The sequence below is a fragment of the Scomber scombrus genome, chromosome 6 (genome assembly GCF_963691925.1).
Source record: "Scomber scombrus chromosome 6, fScoSco1.1, whole genome shotgun sequence".
Lineage (NCBI taxonomy): Eukaryota > Metazoa > Chordata > Actinopteri > Scombriformes > Scombridae > Scomber > Scomber scombrus.
The window spans coordinates 26,989,559-27,014,432 of record NC_084975.1 but is presented as its reverse complement, the minus strand read 5'-3'; the positions used below and the strand labels follow the sequence as shown (position 1 = coordinate 27,014,432).

The window sequence follows — 24,874 nt, the reverse complement described above, 5'->3', positions numbered from 1 at the left end:
ACATATGCCATAATGTTGTTGACTGTGTTATGCCTGTAGCCATCTCATCACTCACTATTGTGGATCTTGTCTGAACATAGTGCAGAGTCAGTGGCATCAACTCTCATCTGGTCCACCTCTCAATCAGTCGGCACGGTCTTCTTTCTTCTGTCCTTTTATGCCCAACATCCCAAATACCCACTTTTTCCTTGTCCACTCACCAAACATTCTTCCATATCTGTTCTGTCAAAATATTAGAATAGAACACATATTAGAGATGGTAATTATTCCCGTGATGATGTATGAGTAATATATGGTAATCATTTGAAAAGTTATCCCCAAAAGTACAGATTCACCCCCACCACCGCATCCATGATAACTGGAATCATTTTTATTACAATCTTTTCAAATTTGCTGAGGACATTCATGGCCTAATAAGGAAGAACTTTATTATTTTTGGTGGCAAGGAGTGTATCTCCTTACCTGTTTGTCATATAGTGACAAAACCTATACAGTTCCTCCTGGACAATACATTTGTCATAATGTCGTACCAAGTCTACCATTTTATGTTTTCCACCCTTTCAAATGTTTTAAAATGACATTTTCTCCCACTCCTACTGTTCATCTCGTTCACTAAAAAGAATAATACAAAAAGAAACAAACATATTTTTCCTCTTACTTGTGTGAAATGTTTTGGAGATATCTGCCAGTCTGTCATCACTACAATACAATGGAGCTGAATGGCAATAGGTTTGTGGCAGGAATTCCCACAGAAATCTTAGCTGTATCGTGGTTGTTTCTTTTGTGCCTGAAGTGGCTTTCATCAATAACCACAAACTTTGTCATTTTTTTCTTTTCCTTCTCTCAATTGCCTCAAAACAGAGACATCTCACAGCTTTTTGGCCATCTTTGACAGTGTAGTTGTGCTCACAGCAATATCATCTGTCATCATGTCGATTGGTCTAAATCATAGGTTTTGTGCAAACCTGAAAATATGTAACATGGTGAAAATGTTGGGGCGTTATGTAGACAATACTTTAGCAATTACACCTGGTAGGGCAATGTAAGGGCATGACATGAGGGTGCACATTATGGATAACACGTTGTACCCAGACTTTGTATTTGGCCGTCTGACATTGTTATTTGGGTGCTGGGGAAATATTACATCTGTAGGTTTAGAATCCTTCAAATTAACAAGCTGTTCAGAGTCATTGCACCTGGTGATGTCACAAGGGGGGCATAAGCAATGAATTAGCTTTGATTAAACAATTAGCTGTGGTTTTTAGAGCCAGGGACACTGCCGAGATAATTTACTGCCCAGTTTGTAAAACTTTTTTTACTCTTGTCTGTGGAGTAGCCAGGCATGGAAGGAAATAATTAGAGTGCGTGTGTGTGTGTGTGTGTGTGTGTGTGTGTGTGTGTGTGTGTGTGTGTGTGTGTGTGTGTGTGTGTGTGTGTGTGCATTAAAGTGTGCTACAGCCACCAAAAAGGAGGCTTGCTTAATACACGGGAAGAAAAATACTACAAAATAACTAATTAAAACTAAACTAGTTCCTAGGCAAAAAACGTAAGATGTTCCACGCTTCAAGGAAGTCATATAAATAGCTGTTTTCAACTGATTTCATTGTTGAGTAGTTACATAACATGTCCCCTTTAAGAGTCATTTGATGAGATTGAAACCTTGCAGTAGTAGGCCCTTGCTGTAAACTCACTACTAAATTAAAGGTATAATCTGTCATGTTATCAAACAGCAACCTCTAGGCAAAAGAGCTCCTGTTGTCATGATGGGGACTAGATCCGAAATGCTGACCTTGTAGAGCTTTAAAAGTTCTCAGTAAAATATTAAAATCAACTCTTCTCCTAGGGTTAGTTAAAAGCCTAACAGCAGTGTAGGTGTATTCCAAAGAGTTCTACACATTTGTGACTGGAATGGAAGCTAAAAACTACAAATCATGATATAGGTTAAAAGTTGGCCCTATTATATTTAGGCCATTTACAATTATTTATTAGTATCTTCTGGTTTTCACGGATATTTGTAGAAAAGTGATACTTTATTAGATTGAAGTACACTTTGAATACCTTTATTTAGGGTATTTTTAGCAAATTAACCTTATTGGCACCTGTATGCAACATTGAAGTGCATTAGAAGTGTTTTTAATACTATAATGTGTTATCCTCAGCAGAAAAGACAGTGCTCATATGTTAATGTTTTTTACTATACTAAAATGAACTAAATATGAAAAATAGAGAATGTGACACCTGGGTGTACTGTAGGTTTTCAGTGAGAGTAAAGATGTATAGTCCAGCCAATGCCTAAAAAAGCTTCGCCATTAGCCACTGCCTTTGCACTTTCAATTAAATGAAGACAACTTTTGGGTCTCTGAAATAATTAATAAAATTGACTAGACTTAAAAAAAGACTTGATATGGCTTTCATAATTATGCTTGCCTAATGACAGAAAGTACGACTATTACTTTAATAAGGTTTCACTCTCTCCCCACTTATCTCTACACCAAGCCTACATTGGGAAATTCTGTACTAAATCCCATCACTTGGCTGCTGTGATGGATTACGTTACCATTTCTTGAGAATGTTATCAGTAATCTGGCACAGATTTAGTAAACTGCCCAGCTATGTCTGTCCTCACCAAGTGTGTTATCCTAATCCTGGAACCATCAGACCTGGAGGATTAGAAGTGTGAGTGAGGGCCGCAGCTGAGGGTCAAAGTTGATGAGGAGGAGGCTGAGCAGGCATCTGCTGTTTTTGTAGCTGTAGCTGCAGCTACTTCATCCTACTGTCTGTGACTCTGCTTTCATCAAGAAAGAAATGTATTAACAGGTATCAAAGACAATACATTCATAAACACATCTATCGGTCCTGCTGCTGCACATGCTGCCTCATAGTTCTTTAGCAACTGAAAGGACCTGAACTGGTGGCAGAACTAAAGAAACACTGATTTACTGAACCTGCAGCCTGTTATTTACTCAGTTACATCATGCACCCATGTCTACTTTCAATCAGACAAAGCCTGGTGTGGCTTTTTGTAACTGAATCGATTCAACTACAATGGAGACAATATTGCTACAGTGGTTTACTGTGAGTCATAAATGCAGGAGACAGAACAGTGTGTCCATTTTTTCATTGTTATTGAAAATTAATATTACCAACGTTATCCATTGACTTTATATAAATATGGACACTGCGTCATCACTTCCCGCTGCTATGTAAAAGTGAGGTCAAACTATCTCCTTTGTTTTTGGGGGAGCTGTCATTATGTCCATATTCATATACATTCAATGATGTTATCGCATGGAGAGATTATTTATAATGTTACGTTATGAATATGACAATAATTCAGAGATAAAACAAAACTGTCTCTTACCCTTCATCTGGTTCCACAGCAGAGAAGCTGATTAAATGTCAGGAACAAACTTTTTGAAGGCCAGCAGATGAATATCAGCTCGAACAAAGAAAAGTCTTGCAAGTTACATTCACGAAAAACATAACAAAACATGAATATCTCATATCTTCATCATATGAAGGATATTTCTATGTACAATAAAGTTGTAACATGAAATGTTCAATTAACAAACAAACAACAAAAAACGCCTTTGAATTGCTGCTTCTACAATCTTCACTTCCTGCGGTGTCAACAAAAGGCAATATGGACAATGCAATTATAACCCAAATTGTAGTCAGAGGGTAGATAATAGTTGAGAGTTTTAACTGGATGCTTATGTTGCAAGTCCTCAAATGAAAGCGTCACGTGATGCAGAAGTTGTAATTACATGGTTTGGCCACTATGTCAAATTGGCTTCAAATCCCAGTGCGCTTCCTGGGACCTTGGCCCAGGGACCTACATGTAACCTGACCCCAACATTCAGTTCTAGCCTCCTAGCATAAAATGCAGGCAACTGGGAGCAATAGCAATACGGATATTTTTGTAACTCCACCAAGCTGGGTAATGAATGAATCTACCAGATCATGCAAAGTCTCAAAACATGGCAACAAATAAGCAACACCAAGGCCATCATCTGAAATTGTCATTGTGGGCGATGATGATGTTGGTGGTTGATGGTGTTCATCTGAACTTGGAGCAGCTAACATTACTAGTACCACTGATGACGATGAAGGGTACTGTATCACTCCACAAACAAGAAATATGGACCAACCTCAGGCTACTGGTAAGTTAGCTACCCTGTTGGCATATTTAACTAACTTTAACTCTAGTTAGCATTTGCTGCTATTGTTTGCCCCCTAACTGATCCCATTTGAACTCATGAAGGGTTTTCCCTGGATTTTTAGAGGGCTTAGGTGCTGTGTCGCTGCTGGATTTGAGGCAGGGGGGGGTCAGCTGTGTGTGTGTGCCTGTGTGCGTGAGTGAGTGGGAAAGACAGAAAGAGAGAATGTGTGTTCTTCTATTAAATCAATAAGGTAAGTCTGAAGAGAGGGCTGACTTGACTGTAGTTTACTGGAACATTAGAGAAGGCAGAGCTACCAGACTGTGTTTCTTTTTGGATAGTGCAAGTTCCTATTTGACTTGGACCCATTTGTGCGAAGCTGTGAATCCGCAGACCAAAAGACAACCTTTTTTTTAGCTTGAGTGCTAAATAATTTTAAAAAAAAGGATATTTCCCATTAAAATTTTCCTAGAACAAGCACACACAGACAAACAGCCAAGCAGCCAGTAATATACAATCAGACTCATACAATGTCTTAATTAAGTGTAAAACACACACACACACACACACACACACACACACACACACACACACACACACACACACACACACACACACACACACACACACACACACACACACACACACACACACACACACACACACACACTTAAGCAGGCAGCAATACAATTTCTTAATTGAGTGTAACAATCTCATCAAGAAAAAAAGAAAAATACATTCAACAATACAGTCATTGTAATGTAATTTAAAACTGTATCAATAATTCTCCTCTCATTGTCTTCCCTAGGTCTCTCTGGTGGTGTGGTGTGGCTACCGTAGAATCTGTAATGTCATTAAACAGTAACCTCCGGACAAAAGATGACAACATGGTGCTGAGCTTTGTTTACAGCTTTTGTTTTTTTGTCTGATGTGTGGGTTGGACCTCAATGGGTATAGAGAAGGTGTTGACACTGCTGGTCACACCTCAGGATCTACCAAGACAGGTCTGGAGAAATTCACAGCAAAATAAGGTTACTTAACTCCAACCCACAAGAAATAAACAAAGTACAATACCAAGTGTGGCTCTTCTGAGCCAAACTAAGCTGTGTAGTATAGACAGCCGAAACATTAAAATCACTGACAGGCAAAGTGCGTAACATTGATTATTTTGTTAAAATTGCACCTTTCAAGGGGTGGGATATATTAGGCAGCAAGTGAACAGTCAGTTCTTGAAGTTGATGTGTTGAAAGAATAAAAAAAGAGCAAGCGTAAGGATCTGGGTGACTGACAAAGGCCAAGTTGTGCTCACTACATGACTGGGTCAGAGCATCTGCAAAACAGCAGGTCTTGTGGGGTCTTCCCAGTATGCAGTGGTCAGTACCTACCAAAAGTGGTCCAAGGAAGGACGACTGGTGAACCTGCTAAAGGGTCATGGGTGCCCGAGGCTTATTGATGTGAGGCTAGCAAGGCTATCAAGTTTTTTAAGAGGCCATGCATCCAGAAGGGAGGAACAGACAATGGCAGTCAGAAAAACACTGAAAAACTCAGATGCAGATGCCAGGGATTCTCCTCCACCTTCAGGATCCTCTAACCCAAAACGTCTGCTTTACACATGGCCCCGGGTCACTCAGATGCCGATGCAACTGTTACAGATCTATCAGCAATAGATGAACCTGCATGTCAGGGTGTATTACTCTCATCCCTGCTCATGACAAAAGCAACAGGTAAGAGTAGATGTTTCTCTTCTAAATGCTACAAGGAGTATGCTTGGCTGGAACATAGCATCAAACAGGACACTGTATTCTGTCAGCCTTGTTGCCACTTCTACAAGGAATCTGATAGGCTATGGAGTTTGGGGTTTAGAGACTGGGCACACCCTGGGCAAATATGTATAAAACATATAAATAAACTCATATGTGACATGTTGTTGCTATGGCTAAACACAAGCCATTCCTTGAGATTAAAAGGGCTGGGAAAGGAAATTTTTCCTATCAAGTCATGAGAGTAAAAAAAATGCACATGCAGCTGACTTCATTGAGAATTTGGGCACATATTAAGGTTATCATAGATATTGTACTTTTCTGAACCAAGCAAGATATTCCAGTAAGAGGCCAGTGGGAAAACCTAGAAAGTATTAACAGAGGACATTTTTGAGAGATGCTTAAATTGCAAATGTGCTTATGATCCTGACATAAAAAGGCTTCTTGATGAACTGATGAAATGCAAGGTTGATGAGTTCTGATATACAAAATGAGCTCCTTGAAACTTCAGCATCACTGCTTCTGAGAAAGATTAAAGCCGAGTAGCCCTCACAGGATGACACTTATTATGCTATTTTAGCTGAGAAATGTATAAGATACCTACATAATGGAGTGATTGAAGAGAGAGCAGTGGGATATGTGGTAATGTGATCTGACATCAGGTGGAATATCAAATAAGGTTTTGGAGATGTTGGGACCATTGCAGCTTGACCCTGAATTGTGTGATGAGCTCAGTTATGATGGCGCCTCTGTCATGGTTAGCAGTATAGGTGGCGTACAAATGATACTGAAAGGCACATTCCCCTGCACAATGTACATACATACTCATACACTGCTATAATCTAATGCTTTGCTTTGCATCCAACATATCTCCCACCATCACTATGTATTTTTGAAGTTCTTAACTGACTCCTTCAGTTCATGACACGAGTGAACAGGTATGCACAGCTTTTAAAGATCCAGAAAGAACAAACCTTGCCTTAAACTTGAACACGCCACAGATGATCAGTCCATAGATGGAGCTCATTGGTTAGAGATTTAACTTTGTAAGATGCCAAATTATAGACACTGGTGGAGTTGACTGAAAGCTCTCGCCAGAACAAAATGATGAACAGTTTCTCTTTCAACAAATACAAACTAAGAGATTAATTTTTCATTCTTTGTCCTTCACTGTCCAAGGTTCTCGATTCCTGTCCCAAAGATATTTTTCCAAACATGAACTGTGTACTTGTTTACTTTGGGCACTCATTACTCTTCCAATAACAGGCTGCACAGTTGAGCTCCTGTTTTTCTACTCTTAACTAGATCAAAACAAGCAACAGTACAACTATGCTCACCGGCTGACAGAACAGTTTATCTATTCTTTCATTTGGAAAGGGAACTGACAGGCACTTTGGATTATGATGACATAATTTCATTGTCCAGGACCAAGCCCTTCTGTCTTGTACTGTGATGCTGTGGTATGTAGCTTACGTTGCTCTAGTTTGCCGTCACACGCACGCACTCACACATCTGTCGGGTCAGACTCCACAGAGGTTATATATACCTGGACAGCCAGTCAGTTAGAACTGAAGAAGCCCCTTGGATGAGAGGCAAAATGTCTACAAGTATCTACAACCAAGTCCTGTTGTCTTTGATTCAACACTCCTTGGATATGATTGAAAGCATTGTAATATTTCTTCATACATTTTCTGTGTATTTTATTGTTTAGTCATGCATTGATGAATGAACTTTGAACCTTAAAGTTCACCCCTGTTAGTTTTCTATGGGACAAGAGGGCATTATGGCATTACAGTTGTGACCAAAATTATTAGCCCCCTTTTCTAAAATTCTTCCCAATGTTTGCAGCATTGATAAAACTCGATATAATCAAACATTCACCAGTGCTTTTTAGTAGCTTTTGGTACATTTTGGAATATAAAATCAAATATAGAGAAAAATGGCCATCGTCCAAGAAGAACCCCTTTACTCAAAGAGCGGCACATCAAAGCCAGACTGAGGTTTGCCCGTGAACATTTGAAAGGTAAAGATGAGTTTTGGAAGTCTGTGCTTTGGTCATATGAGACTAATCTGGAATTGTTTGGGCACATGGATGTTGCTTATGTTTGGCGAAGAAAGGGAGAGGCCTTGAACCCTAACAACACAGTTCCCACAGTTAAACATGGTGGTGGGAGCATCATGCTGTGGGGCTGTTTTGCAGCCTCAGGCACAGGGAGCCTTGTTCGGGTGCATGGCATCATGAAAAAAGAAAATTATGTTGACATTTTGAAGGATAATATGCAGAAATCTGCTCGTAGTCTATCCTTAGGTCGTCGCTGGGTCTTCCAACAAGACAATGACCCAAAGCACACATCGTAATTGGTCCAACAGTTCCTGAAGGATACCAAAACCAAGGTCCTGGAGTGGCCCGCACAGAGCCCAGACCTCAATCCTATTGAGAATCAGTGGCGGGTGCTCAAAGTGAATGTTCATGCTCGGAAACCACGCAATTTGCAATGGAAGAATGGGCCAAAATCCCTCAGGTTTACCTGTGCAAACCTAGTAAAGAACTACTCTAAGAGGTTGTTGTCAGTTGTGGCTTAGAAAGGGTACACTATTGACTATTAATGGCCAGGGGCTAATAATTTTGGATTTCTCATTTTTGCCCTTTTTTGTTTCTCATTGTACTCATTGTATCAATAAAATATCCCAATTAAACTTGCCAACTTCTGTCTTTGTAGTGTATTTGTTTCCACAATAACAAACATGTGTTGTTTAATGGCCATTTCCATGGAGAAATCAAGAGTTGTGTCTAATTTCATAAGGGGGGGCTAATAATTTTGGTTACAACTGTATATCTGTGCCTCAATCCTGAGCGTGTGATGGTACATTTTGAGCACAGAAAAAAAGTTTTTGCAAATACATAAATCATATTTTGTTGAGAAATTATGACCATGCAGAGAATAATTTAATCTAAGCATACAGAAATTGGTTCTGTGCTCAGTACGTTTGTTTGTGTTTTCTATTGTTAATATAAGAGCACAATGACAAACTCTTTTCCTCACTCTCAACATCTCTGTGGTATTTGCTCACTCAACATGACAGAGCGTTACAGCGTGTCACGATTCCAGCTGATCATTAGAGTAGGTTATTTGTGATGCAGTGTCCTATCTGATTGCTTTTGTGGTATAAATAGGTTGCTGGGGAAATAGGGAAGCACTGCGAGAATGGTAGCCACAAACAACTTATTTATACAGTTTATTCAGTTTTATGAACCGTTATGAAATTCAGCTAGTAAGTTGGACATTCAGGCCATCATTAGCCCTGGGTGAAAAAACTCTCATGGCGAGACAGGGCTTCAGCAAAACACATCCACCAAAAAAACAGAACTATGCTTAACTTTTGTTGCAATGTGCTGGTTTGGCCAATCACATACACGCAAGCACACATGCTGATAACATGAATACTGGGACTACCTTCGGAGTATCATGATGAAAGATAGCTGACACCACAATAGTTAACTAAGCTAACTGGCTAACTTGACGTTTCCCAGCTCCTGAGCAAATGCAATCATGAATGTGGTTCCTTTAAAAAACTTAAAAAGTTAACTTAAATTTAAATAAATCTGAATCTAAGATATGATGTTCTCATATGTGTGTATAGATACATGTCTCCCACTTCACTGAAAAGTAAATTCTTAGTTTATGTGCACTGGAGGTTTAAAGTTTCTGCATCACACTTCTGGAAGTTGCATACTGGACCATAACTGCCTTACTGTGAAAATAGCTGTGATGCCACACATCTTGCTTGTAGGTACCCACCTTAAACTGAGGTTTAAGGTGAGCACAGACACCTTTATCTTTCAGCAAATGAATGTGAAAACAAACTACTAGTTTCAAACTCTGCAAAAACCAGGTGTGGGTATGTGGGATAAGTTTCACCATTCTCACCTTTGTTTTTTTCCCCCATTTGAGTTTTTAGGTCTTGTGTGTAGCTGCCTGATGTAGCTTTAACTTTTTAATGCATACAATCCTAAAGTTACACAATATAAACCAAAGCCAGTTGCTCACCATCCAATGTTGAACTCCACATGTGCGTCAAACAGAGCGACGACAGGAGCCGAAGCAGCCCTCCACCCGCTGACTCTGGACCTGATCAGTCCTTCCTGCTTGTCGTGGTGAACCACCTTGATGAACCCCGGGCCATGCTGAGCATTGGTCTCATCCACAAAGCTCTGCAAGTGATCTTTCAGCTCCACTGGAGAGAGAGCAACACACACAAACACAAACGTTTAGCTGTTAAAAAAACTCACTGAAGCCAAGTTGGAGCATTGATCTTATCGACAAACCTCCACAGAAACTCCTCAAGCCCAACTGGATGAAGGAAAGGAAATCTGAGTGTATGAGTGTGCGTGCATGCAATGAATGCTTGTATGTGGTGTGTGGTAAATATTTTGATCCACTTCTATCAAACATATTTTAATGTTGCTTTTGAAGAAACACATTTTGACCAGTCCTCCTATTGGCTGATCACATTTTACTTGTACATATATTCAACTGTGAACACTCAAACTCAATTATTATCTATGTCTTGTAGCAATAATACACATTTAAATTTTATGAACCCCCCTGGCAGAGCTGGGGATATAAAACAATAATTAAATAAACATAAGCCTATATTGAATGGACAAACATGCTAAATATACAAATAAAAAAAGGATGCAGTGCTGAGTAGATGAGCCAATGAACACATCTCTGCAAGATCTCGTGAAAGTTTACAATTGGCAGTCAGGGCAAAACTTTAACTTTAGTAGCTACATATCAGACACATATTGCCATAATTTGTGTACTTGGTCTGGAACTGTGTTGATTGGTCTGTTATGATTCAAAGAAATCTGATTGCATATATATAGCATTAGATTTTGGACATTAGTGTGCTTCCTTTGTGGCAACAGTTTGGAGGTCTTTTCTTGTATCAACATGAAAATGCTGTCATGCACAACACTAGATCCATAAAGAAGTAGTTTTCCCAGTTTGCTGTGGAACAACCTGACTGACACGCACAGAGATTTGAATTCAACACCATCCAACACCTTTGGGATGAACTCCAAAACCAACTGCGAACCAGACCTTATCAACCAACATCTGCGTTGATTCTCACTAATAATGCAACCAGTTTACAAATTCTGTTTGAAAGTCTTTGCAGAGGAGAGGAGGCTGTTATGGAAGCAGATTAATGTCCATCGTTTTGGAATGTGGTGTTGAAAAATCAGATATGTGTGTCTGCATGCATATTTGTTGTACTTGGTGTAAGTGTGGACCTCCTGTCGGATCACTGAGCTGGCTCCCCCTGTGCTCTGTTGTAAAGCTATGTCCCCACATTATAGCAACAAAGCTGTTGAATATATTATCATAATTGGTAGGAAATATGTTCCACTACAAAGCTACAAAAATAAAAGCCAGGTAGTCCTTTAACATATTATTATCACTATTGAATTATTGAAGACAGGCAACACTTGACAAGGTGACCTACAGAAGAAGAAAAGATTAAAAGGAGTGAAAAATAAAAGAGATGGACAAAAATATGAAAAGTTTACAACCATGCTAGTGCTTCTATACTTTGACACAGTAGAGAGTTTTTGAGCTGAATGTGAATGTTAGCATGCTAACACACTCACATTATTAATGCTAATAGGCTATGCTACTCTTTATCACGGTCGCTAGTTTGACATGTTACCATGCTAACATTTGCTAATAAGCACTAAACGCAAAAAACAGCAATGGCTGATGAGAATTCATGTTTTGCAAGTAGTGCTTGGTCATAAACTAAAGTTTCGAATACGTTACTATTTAAGCTAATGTAAACGCTAATGGAAAAATGAGGGGATCATCTGCATCTAGCGGCTGTTAAGTGGTGGAACAACCAACTAAACTACTGAATGACCAGCTCCGCCCATCCCAAGACACTGCTGCTAGCATGGAAAATAGCAAAAAAAAGTACAATAACAAACTAAGGTATGATGGAAGAAAAAGATTAGAAAGAACTTTTCAGCCCAGATTTTCTAAAATTTGTAACTGAACTCTGACTCATTATTTTTGTGTAGGCTGATGCTCCCACATGAAATAAGAGGTCTGAAGTTTCATATTCTAACATAAAAACCTGCCCAATGTTGGGTAACTAATCAACAGATATGGTACACACACATCCTTTGATTATATTACGATGCCTTTTTCTTGCTTTTTGCTTCCATCCTTCTTCATGAGTGATTTTATATGCTGTATGAACATATCCAGGTAGACAGATAGCCATGCACAAACTGCTTCAGACACACATTCCCCCAGACTTCCCACAGTGTAAAAGCAAACATCTTCATTTCCTAGTTGTGATTTCCCTGTGTTGTAATCCTGCCCGCAGGCTCTGGCTGCTGCCTTCCCCTCTCTATTCATTATTACCATCAGCCCGGATTCTCTAGTCTCTCTGTTTTCTTTTAATGAGCCACAGTTTCCTGCTGACCTGAAAGAAAGATGGGCTCATTTAAAGCTGGGGTTGGGAAAATTTGAAGAGCACTTTTTTGTGTCACACATTGATGTGAGATCACTTCCCAACATCAAAAAATCAAGTCATTAAATCAAGCGCACCTCCAGTTGCCTGAGTAATTTCTCAGATGTCTGGACCACACTGTAAAGTACGTTTTTACTCAAATGTAAACGACTGTCTGAACAACTAGAGTGTTTGCCGTCATCCCACTGCAAATGTTTGAGGGATGTGATGTGAGAACTGCTGGGCTCAATTTGACAATGTAAGATGGTTAGAAAAGGTCTGTATCTCACTGCCTAAGGAAATCACATAACATTTTCATGTAAATACCTTTTGCACAACTTCTTGTTGACAATTCATCAGATCAGTTTTCATGCTTTGTGCATAATTTAGAGCTACCTTAGAATGAATTAATCAGGAAAGAGAGTTTCTACTGGATGAAATTTGCCCACAAATGAACTGGAGCGTGTTGCTGAAGGTGGTAATTTTAGGGGCATTAATGAATGCTCATGATCAAATCTTAGAGTTTCGTGAATGTGAGTGAGAATTTGCTGCTGTCCTCTCATTGTCCAATCAGTGACAGATTAAATGATAATTTAAAAAAGGTGTTTCTTGCAGCCTTAATTTGTAGCCTTAAATTGCAATAAAATGTAATTCATAATGTAATGTAATTGTGACACTAATGCAGGTTTACATGGTTCAGTGGTCTTTGATCAGCACTTTAAGGATTTATCACACAACCCCTGATGTCTCAGCTAATTTTCTATTCTGGTGGCAAAGTGTAATGAGCATGACTGCATTTGTACTTTTGTCCTCATGTAGCCACAGTTGACCCTCATTTGTCATAATTACACCATGTAAGATGAATAAGCAACAGTAATGGTCACGCGGTTTCATTGAGTTATCTTCCATCAATTACCTTCATTATAAATTACCACCATGCAATTATTATTCTCAGCATGCCCAAAGCATTAAATCATATTTCCCCCAGTATTGTTGAGTCGCACAATTGTAATGCATTAAGAGGGAAAAACTTGAGGTAAACGTTGAATCTGTTTTCCCAATGTAGCTGCTCCACTAATCAACATTCAACCCTGTGCAGCTACTGTAGCGTAACTAAACTCTGATATACTGTATTATTGAAGAACAGAGGAGCAGTCAGAGACCCATCAAATCTGCAGGCGACGCTAGCAGAGACTACTTCTTATAATGATAATTATAGATTTGGTTGCAGTGAAATATATTCCATGCTGCGTGATGCAATTATTGACACCGGTCCTCCTTGCACCCGGGCCTGAACCAAGACTACTTTAATAAGTTTGAATCTGTTTTCATACACCAGTGATGCAGCTAATGCCCACACATGTCTGGAGCTTGTGTGCCGTCTAATGTGGAATATAAAATAAGTGGGACATAAAATACAGACAGTGCAGGCAGTAGTTCATCTACAGGAGTCAGTACTTGATAATTGGACTCTGGATATTTTCCCTATTATGTGAGGAGAGGCTCTTAAAGTCGTGTGGATTAAAACAACTTTTAATTGAGTTGTTATTTTGTTTCACAGCCAACAGCAATTTTTCTGTTGGTCCTTTAGATTGAAAGCTAGAGTTTGGTGCCAAAGTTCAACCATCATATGGACAGAGATTGGATTCTTCTATATTAGGAGCTCCATCTGTATTGTATTGCTTATCTTCTTCTGCTAACACTATGTAATCATGTATTCAAAGCCCTGTGGGCTGGCAGGAAGAGATGTGACCCCTTTGTGCAAAGGCAGTAACAAGAGTGCATAGGTGGAGCTCAAAGATGTGTAGGTTGTCCATATAATCTACTGCTACAACATGTTCATAAAAATAAAGAAATGTGTCTCCCACAGTAGTTTATTTAAGGGAAGAGTGTGGCTAACAGTAAGTTAGCTTAGCTTAGCACAAAGACTGGAAACAAGGGGAAACCTCTAAAGCTCCCTAATTAACATGTTACACATACAGTACTAGTTTGTTTTAGCCTTGCAAAAGTGTGTACACAGCAAATTGTGGTTTTACAGTGGATTATGTGGGTATTGTGACTTTTTCTTGGCTGGACCTCGTCACTTTTGGAGTCTTGTCATTGTGAGACTGCAGTGCAAAGGAAAACAGTCGTTTTCTATGTCATTTTTATATTTCTTTGTCATGAAAGCAGCACACATATATGCATACGTATAAGAAAATACTATGAACAAATAATGAAACAAAACTAAAAACTTATATGGTGTTTTTTAAACATATCTGTTGGGGGTATAGTTACTTTACAGGGGCTTATCATATATGTTGAAAATATTCCTCAAATAACTTATATATTTTATTTATACCTCTGACCTGATCCAGAATTAACTTAACTATATCATATCACATGTAGCATACATTGTGTTATAGCCACTCAACTACAACAGATACTCAACTTTCAGTGTGTTAGTCTAATATGACAAGGGCTCTAAGCTTGTCCCTGCTATATGGAGCCTCCTACATCTGGATTACCACACACATCCCGGCAGAGCTGATCAGCACAAACATGAGATTCTGGCCAGATTGTTGGTCAGAATTATTCACCATTTGTGCCAGTTTACCCCTGTAAAGCTAGACACCATAGAGTTAAAATAGAACCAGAAGGTGAATAATGTATTTAGCACTTGGTGTAAAGCACCCATATGGTTTGTATAAATACAGAGTCCCCAAGCTCCTCAACTTTGCAGATAGAAATAGCAGACTATCTTTCTTCTAGCTCATTTATAACTCCATGGTAACAGGTATTTGGTGTTTGTGAACAATGGGTTAAAGGATACTCTCACAATTTTTCAAGTGTGTTTTAAAGCAACAGTCAAGTGTCCATACGAACAGTGAAAGAGGTTTTCCTCACTGTAATCATTCCCCTCAATCATACTGACTATTAAAATCCCCTTTAAATGTAAGTGATGGGGGACAAAATCATTTTCTGCATTTAAAGGTTTATTTGATCTTATATGAGGCTTCAGCAGTCTGAGTTAGTCATATCAAGTGGATATATTAGCTTCAGATAAGCTTTTAAATACATTTTTGCACATAAGGAGGACTGTGGATTTTGGCCCCTATCGCTTATATTTTATATCCCTATCACCTGACTTGAAAAAAGGTGAACTTGTCCTTTACGTTTGGTATAAAACTGTGTATCACTCTAAGTATATATTGTTTTACTCAAAAGAAAACCTTCCATGAACTACTGAATTACTTACAAGAACCAAAACATAAAATGTAGAATGCAGACAATTAATCAGTGGCCAAATACATATTGATCTTACTGTAAAATTCCTCCTGAAAAGCTATGCCTAAAGAATAGTTGCTATCAAGAAAAAATACTGCTGCCAAAGAGGGAAATCAAAATGGGATACGCATTTTAATACCACCTTGAATTGCTCCCTGTGGATGTATGCACGTATAAAAGAGTGTGAGGCTAGAAGCTTTAAATTCATGTCCTGGTAGCTCAGTAAACAGCATCTGTCCACCTGTCTGTAGTTGGTTTCAGCTAAAGAAAGGCATGGATATTATAAACAATGAAACTAACAGGAAGGTTAATAATGCTTACAGCTGCTACTGTGGTCATCCACCAGTATGATCTCTTTGAGCAGATGTGACGGAGTCCTCTGGATGGCTGTGTGCACAGAGCGCAGCAACACCGACAGGGCCTCGTTGACAAAGATGAAGATGACGCTGAGCTGAGGAAGGTCTGATGAATACGACATGTTTCTGCATCTGGAGGGGAAACCACATACTCATCACTCCAACTGTCTTTCTTATCTTAAGAGATAGATTCACCAAAATCTGCTGACTAAAACAACAACCCATTAACACAGAGGCATGTTACATCCTGATGACTTCATTCATTAAAAGCGACGACATTGATCGACTGACTGACCCGTCTGGTCGTAAATCCTGGATTGGCCGAGTAAGGGAGATGCGGTCACTAAGGTAGCCATTGTAGCCATAGTAACGGAACTTCTTGAGGGCGACCCTTCGACTCTCGGGACCCAGGTCGTGACCCCAGTGGTCAAACAACGTGGAGGCGGGGTCTGAGGCTGAGTCTGATGAGGATGCAGTGTTTTCACCATCCTTCAGTGGGGTATCTGTGGAGGAAAGAGAGAAGGAAGGGGGGTTGGGTTGGTGTAAACTTTTTTTTGAAGGAATAAATTGTTATTTTTTCAATAGTTCTCCCCCAGCCACATCACTACAACCCCATTGTGCTGCTCAGATGTTGTGGCAGCTACACACTGTGGAGAAATCTAATGACAAATGAACTTCCATCAGCTCCATTCACGGGGCTTTGCAGGAAAAATGACTGTGACCGAGCGCTAAGTATGCTGCGTGGTTATCAAACAAAACCTGTTTGCTGAAAGCTGAACGAATAATTTCAGCGGCGACGGAGAAAAGGCTGCGACACAAATGTGATGCAAAAAGGACGGGGATTTTCATTGTCATTACAAATAAGTCATTCTGACAGCCGTGACGGTTTATATGTGCAGAGGTGGACACAAATCTGCTAATATGCCCAAGGTAACATTTTCTATATCATCACTGTGCTGTCCTGTTCTACATGTGCAGCATCTGAACCGCTTCTCATGCATGATGGAAAACAATGAGAATAAAAACTCATGTTTCAGGCCTGTTTGGAAAAAACAAACAAACCCGAAATGCAGAAAACAACAAAAAGCTGACTTGTAGTTTTTTTAAAATATTCATTAAGCATGCAAACAGACCAAGAAGAGCTGCACTCATTCTGGCTTGTCATGATGTGAAACACGGATGTAAAATGATGCTCTGCAGCCTCCCTGTCACCTGCTTTCTGAGTGGCAGATTTGGGGCAAAGCAGCAGCAGAATTTGAATGCAGTGGTCCGTTGTTTGTCCGAGTCACTAGAAGGTGTTAGATCACGGGAGAGAATGAAAAATTCATGAGACTGAGGCATGCTGAAATCCCTGAACACGGTACACAAGTACTGAAAAAGGTGGAAAGTGTATAAATAAAAAGAGCACAAGCCAGAAAAATGAAGCTAACAATTTAAAGTTTCAGATTCCACATAAACTTTTGATTCCTATATTCACTATCGAGACAAAAGTCTGGCCTGAAAACAAAATCGGAAAAGCTTGTTTTCCTAATTTTTCAAGTCTGTCTTACAACAATATTCAGGGGCGTAAAATGAACATCGAAACAAATTTGTTTTTCTTGCTGTAATCATTCCTCTTGTTCATACTGATATAATGGCACATCCACAGTCCTTATGTGCAAAAATGTATTTGAAAATGTATCTAAAGCTAAAATGAAGCTTCTACCATCCAAATGAGTCAAATCAGATATGTTTCAACATTACAGTTTTTTTAGTGCCCAAGTTTTTGTTACTATACTTCTACCACAGCTCAACAGGGAAACACTATCCGAGGAAACACAAAGAGGGAATTTGATGCTAAAAAAACTGTAAATGTGTCAGATATCCACTTGATATGACTAACTCAGACTGCTGAAGCTGAATAGAAGCTTCACATCTACTTTTAAATGACTGTGTGGACACATTGTGGATTTTGTCCTCCATCGAAAGCACATTTGAAGGAGATCTTTTAATAGTCCTATGAACAGGAGGAATGATTTCAGTCAGGAAAAACCTATTCCACTGTTCATATGGACACCTGACTGTGTTGTTTTATCTTAATGTATATCCTATGAATGTTTATACAACACATTTTTTGGAAGCTAGTTACCCTAGCTTGCTAACATTAGCAAAACGTTCCACTAGGCGTTACTTTAAGCTCAGCACTCCATATGTTTCCACTCTAATACCCATATTATGAGTTGGAACCAAAACGCTATGTACACTGGAGAATCGTGGTATCTACAAATCCTCAAAAAAATGCCTGGACAAAATCGGAAATTTTGGTCCTTCAAGGTCTTGAATGTTGTCTCTCGCCTCCAGCAGTCAGTAACATTTTTGTTTTGTATGTGGTTAGCAGGCTGTTGGGAGATGCTCTGTGTGTGAACTACTAATGAGACTGGTGTGACAGTGGATTGTGCTGCAAGAAGCTGTGCCATCCTTTTTTTTTTTTACCTGCGGCAAACACTGTCACTCATGCTAGCACAGTAGCTCAGAAGCCAGTCACAATGAGCAATTGTCAATTTGAGCAAAAACTATAACCAATGAATTATTTTGCATCTGGTTAATCCATCAGTATTCTGTCCCTTACCGAGGTCCAGATCACATTCATTGATTTATTATATAACTACGAATTATTCTTATAAATACAGCGGGGAAGGCCTTATTATCCCTACTGGTTTTCCATTGTTCTTTTATTTTTATGACCATGAAAAAGGTATTGAACTGCTTTATGTGCTATTATAAAGGCCTGCTGACATAGGATGCACTGACACAGCAGAAGAATAAGTAAAACTTACATTTCTTATTTTTGACTAGGGATATGTATAAATTGCCTACTGATTTCCTAACAACACTGAATTTGAATTTTAGTGTGACAAAAATGGTTGCTCAGGCTTATTGAACACCAAACATCTCTTTCTATTCCCTTCCCACCAAACAGGTCTGCTGAAGGACTGTGAAGTGCCTCCTGTCTTTCCTGGGCTGAGTGTTTTTTTAAAATTAGTTTACAGTGGAAGATGGAAGTGCTGCATGGCTGTGATGACTCATGTGACAAGTGCTCTTTAGTGGGGCAGGTGGAAGTACAAAAAAACCAACAACATATTGGTCTGTAAGTGGTGCAAAAAAACATGGAAAAAACTAAAGCACTCAGTATACAGGTTAAATAATATTGTGAATTGATTCTCCAAGCGGACCAACATGTGCTGACTCCAAGTCTTCATCACAGTGTGACAAACATACAATCAGCCTGAATTATATAAGTGTTGTGGGTGGCATTCCGCCCAACACATAAGGCCTTGTACATAACCAATAGAGGGCGCTAAAATAATAGCATGGGCCCCAAATATGCATAAGAAGGAAATGCGAATCTACAATGAGGCATGATAACAATAAGTGATTTACATTAAGTTAATATATATTAAGTCTTGAAAATAACCAACAAATAATAATAAACAATAACATACAAAAAAGTCCACGCCCCAAAATGTATGAAACTTCAATTAATAAATTTTTTGTTTCATTTACATACATCTGCTGATATATTTCCCATTCCCACTTGAATGGGAAACATTTTTTGGATCCTACTTCAATGAAGCAAGGTCCTTTACTGTTCGAAGAACAGTACTTCCCTCTTTGACAATAACATGCTTAATGCCATTGGGGGTGAAATCTCACCTCCCCCCAAGTACCCTCATAGCTTCATAATAGGCCCCCTAAAAGCACTGCAAATGATTCTGTGTTATACCAAATGGACTGTGATGCAGGACTTTTAAATTGCCTCATTTGGGTTTCCCTTTTGTACTGAACTTGACAGAAAGACGAATGCTGGTTGAAAAAGCCATTTAAATTCACTGATGCTTTTAGTTAATGCACTGTGCTTTTTAGTGCTGGGGAGCACCAGGATGTAGACTGTGTACTTTAAAGGTTTTCAGAAATTCTTAAGAGCATAAAGGAGAGATGCATCACAGTGCAGCTACACATGTGTAGGGTTCTTGATTTTCGAGGTGAGAACAGGGAGTATTGTGTCCTGCCCTGCACTGTGTCCGACGTATTTCATTATAAATGTAGTCAGGCCCAGATACCCTTTCCAGCGCGGCTGGAGGGCTGAGCCTACCTCTGTAAGAGAAGTCAGGCGGAATCAAGTGGAACAATGGTGAGGGTGTGAGTGTGTGCATGTGTGTGTACGATATGGTAACTACAGTCATGTGTACAGTGTAGTTGCAACCAGGACAATGTGCTCAGTGAATGTGAATGAGTTTTTGCCTTAATTTGTGCTACAAACTCAAAATTAGAGCTAATGAGCAAATAACTAAGCATAATAGCAGACACACTACAAACATAATAGTATGATTTAACATTAAAGTATATACAGTATATAGATATATATATGTGTGTGTGCGTGTGTGTGTGTGTGTGTGTGTCGGTTTTGTTAGTATAAGCTTACAGTATATTAATGCAAATAACTATGCTTTGTGTATCCTCTGGCAGTCCTAATTATATCTTATACTGCACATAAATAAATGTATAATGTATAGCCAGCCATTTTATAATAGTACTTCTTTGCATCATAATTAATCAAGAAAATGTCCTTGTAGGTATGAATGTGCTCTGAATGAATGTGCAAATTTCATGGCAAACTTCATGACAGCTGGTTCATTCTAATGCTCACAGTTCATTTAAAGTCTGGCAATAAACCACTCAGTAACAATAACCCTCCCACTGCTATATGATGGGGTATGATTTTTGTCCCTACACTAGTTTCCTTTAAAGCAGCACCTTTCAATATTTTTTAGTTGTTTATGTGAAAAGAGTTGTAGTTGCTCAAACCCACACAATATCCCTCCACTCTGCCATACATTTTCAGCTGAAAAGCTCAGGTACCCATAACTGTCCACCAAATGACACACAATGTTAGCGACTAGCAGTGGGAAGGTGAGAGCAGTAGTAGAGCAATGTGAAACTAAAGAGCCACGTGTTTTTCTCAGGAATAGTTGAGAAACAACTGAAAGGAGAGAGAATATTGGATTTTAAGTTGCCATTTCGTTGCCAGAGTCAAGATGCAAATGCTAAAACGTTAGCCACTTTCTAAGACAATAAAATGTCAATAGCCTGTTTTATTTACAGCAACGAAGGCTGATTCAGGAATAAACTCAAGATATCCTCCTTAAATTTCCTAGTTTAGCTATTACTTAACGTCACCTATCATTGATGTGTTTGTTGTCTTTACCTCAGTTTTAAAATTATAGTTCAACATTTTGACTAATGCGCCAACATCAAGTATTGCTAGAAATCCCATGCTAATCCCATTAAAACCAAAAATTGTTACATTTCTGTGTACAGATTTAACAAATCAACATGTTTATTAGGGAGCTTTGGAGTAATTGGTGAGCATTTTTTCCTTTTTACATTAGACTAACAGATTCCCACTGATTCATTCTTTATGCTGAGCTGGGCTTACAATAATCCTGATCTCAAACGCATACTTATTGCACAGACGTGAGATTGATATTTATCTTTTCATCTCTCTCTCAGAAAGAAGAAAGTAGAAGTAGTTTGTTGAAATATTCCTATGAATTATTTGATCATAATCCACGTATAAACGTACATTTGGACTACTGAAACCACATTAATGTTGACTTTTGTCCTGATTGTGGATTTACAGGAAATGTATGGAGTGGCCACAATGAAAATAGGTCACCTTGTTAGATTTTGATGTCCTGCATAAAAGTGAATTTTACTCTGATAGCAGTGTTAGAGGAGTCAGTAGAATACCATGGGTACAATTAGCATCCTAATCTGGCAGGTAGAGTGATACTGTGATACATTGCTCTCCACCAAAATGCTAGACAAACTGACTAAATGATCAATTCCTCTCTCTTGATCCTCAACTCCTCATTTAAATGTATTAAATATTTCACAGAGAATGAAAAAAAGAGTAGATGGGCTCATCTTTTACTGGGGATGGGTCATGATTTTCAAATAGTCATTAAATTATTAAAAAACTGAATCGTTTATGTGACTATCTTCTTGTCTTATAAATATATATTTTCCTTTGTTCGGCAATGACAAAAGTGTGCAGTACGTTCAGTTTGACTCCTTTCTGCTTGAGCTCAGTATATTATTTGCTACAGTGCTATGAGATAGGCTAGATACTACTGTACAAACAGGAGAAACAAGCAAAGACAACTATAGCCGTCAAAAAGTTATGTGTGGTACAACAACTATACACTGTTGTTAGGGAGCACCCAGCAGAAGGTGAGGGCCTACTCACAGATCAACTATCAATGGCTTTCTTCCATAAATCATTCACTGATGAAGAAAGCCATTGACATGTTACTCATCAGCTTTGTCAATGGCAAGGATTTTTGAAGTTTGTTGAGGGAAGATGTTCTGGCGTAAGCTGAAAGTGGCTTAGTTAATCAAGACCTACGGTGAGTCTGTGCCCATTGGGAAAAGGGACGTTCTGTTTGCTTATGGCTTCAGAGAGCTAGGTGCCGATTTACAAACTGTGTAGTTTTTTTGTTGTTGTTGTAAAGCACTTTGAGCTGCATTTCTTGTATGAAAGGTGCTATACAAATAAGGTTATTATTATTATTGTCATCATTATTATTATTGTTATCATCATTATGGATTCTAGCTCATTCAGACAAGTTTTGCATCACTAAAGAACATCAGAAGTTATGCAAGTTCCCAGTGACTACTAAACAGTATTTTTACTAGGAATGCCCACCTAGCTTCATATAATATCTGTTTGCTATGATTTAGTGTTTCATTATCTGCAGCTCACAAACCACCAGCAGTTGCTCACACACCGCCGCCCCCCTGACCCTAATCTGACAGACCCGCTAGTAGTGCACACACGCAGAGGACCTGGGGGTCAGAGGTCGACCCACACAAGTGCTGCTCACTGCTCAGTCTGGCATCATCCAGGACTGCATTGTGAAGGTAAACAGTGTTACTTTGTCCTGTGATACCCTTGTCGGGGATAGGAAGTTGGCTGCCTGTCAATGTCTGCTCAGCTGTGATTACACACACAGACATGCATGCACGCACACGAACACACGAACACACGAACACACGAACACACACACACACACACACACACACACACACACACACACACACACACACACACACACACACACACACACACACACACACACACACAAAGCACAAATAGAAAGAGGTAGAGAGATTGAGGTGGATCCAGAAAAGAAATTCCTAAAATAAAATCCTAATATAGTCAAAGACATACACAATTACTGCATTGAAAGGATGTTAAAAAAAACCACTCAGATGAATATTATTAAAAAAAACATCATTATCACAAACCTCGGGAAATGCAGAACATAAGGTGCAAAAGACAGAATGAGCAAAGAAAAAATCTGGAAGTGGAGAGACAATGAGAAAGAGCCAGAGGAGTTTGGAAAGTGACAAAATGAAAAGGGCTGACAGGATGTGGAGCGAGGTATGAGGGAGTAATGAGAAGGAGGAGAGGCAGAGAGAGTGATGAAGAGAACAAGAGAATAAAGGGGTTGTGACAGAAGGTATTCATCCCTGGGCATCTGTAAACTAGGCGACCCTGAGCTCTGTCACATCAGCTCCCAGAGACAAACTCTTTTATTAGCTTAGACATCAGGACAGCTCCCGGTCCACACACACACACACACACACACACACACACACACACACACACACACACACACACACACACACACACACACACACACACACACACACACACACACACACACACACACACACACACACACACACACACACACACACACACACACACACACACACAACATCCTTCTGTGGACCTGAAAGGCGTCAGGCCTGGACTCCCTACAACCTAATGGATTAGGAACGGGCCGCTCTGCTGGGTGACAAAGTGTCTTACCTTGTCCTCCAGTCACTTTATGCAGTATTGGCGTGCTGTTGGCTCAGCAGGCTGGATGCTGCATGCTGCGGATCAGCTCACAACAAGATGGCTGCAGTTAAGACCACAGTCAGAGCCTGAGATATGATTCAGTCTAGACTGAGACCAGAACTATCCTAGACACAGTGTGCAAGAAGCGTTCTGTTAACAGAAACGTAGGAGCTCTGTACTAAACCACAAGGGGTGTCAACTAATGAATACAAAAAGGTTTAAGACAATTACACACACCACACACAGAGACCATTGTTATCCTTGTTTGCGCTGTGGAGGAAGTAAACAAGTGTGGACCGGGGGCTGTAAATGCTTTTCACTTTCACTGAAATGCAATTTTATCTGCCTTTATGACCGCGTTAGGAATTTACAAGTGAAAAATGCGGAAAAAGTCAAAGCTTAAATGTGTGATGTTTTTTCAATAAAAATTCAAATCATGTCCATCTGCATGTAAAGAGCTGGGTGAAGTCAAGTCAAGTCAATTTCTATTTATATAGCACCATATCACATCAGAAGTTATCTCAGGGTGCCTTACACATAGAGCAGGTTGGAGAACACTCTTTAAAGCTAAAATGTTACATACATACTTCTATTCTGCTACATGCAGAGAATGATCGTAGGACTGCGTGAATCCACACCTGAAGTACCGACTCCACTAGCAATTTATATGTTAATGCTGTATGTATGGTCAAAAATATGTTGTATGGAGAGATTTCATATTCTGTTCTGTGTCTGTGTGAAATATGCTTTACGTTCTTCTCTTTATTCTAGGAAAACGTACAGTATGTGGTTTGAAGCAATGATTTGCCTCTTTTTTTGGATTGAGTAATGTAATCCCATGTGGGTTGCATATTTTTATTG

General features: G+C 39.3%; 1 protein-coding gene across 1 annotated transcript in view; it reads right to left on the bottom strand.

The window, feature by feature from the left end:
* The window catches only part of LOC133982056 (polypeptide N-acetylgalactosaminyltransferase 18-like), a 162,644-nt gene that overhangs the window by 63,917 nt on the left and 73,853 nt on the right, over positions 1-24,874 (bottom strand). Inside the window, exons 2-4 of the mRNA XM_062420957.1 lie at positions 16,358-16,565; positions 16,028-16,194; positions 9,970-10,156 (exon numbers count right to left, since the gene is read on the bottom strand). Of these exons, the coding sequence (XP_062276941.1) occupies positions 9,970-10,156; positions 16,028-16,194; positions 16,358-16,565 (562 nt within the window). The remainder of the gene's footprint in view (positions 1-9,969; positions 10,157-16,027; positions 16,195-16,357; positions 16,566-24,874) is intronic.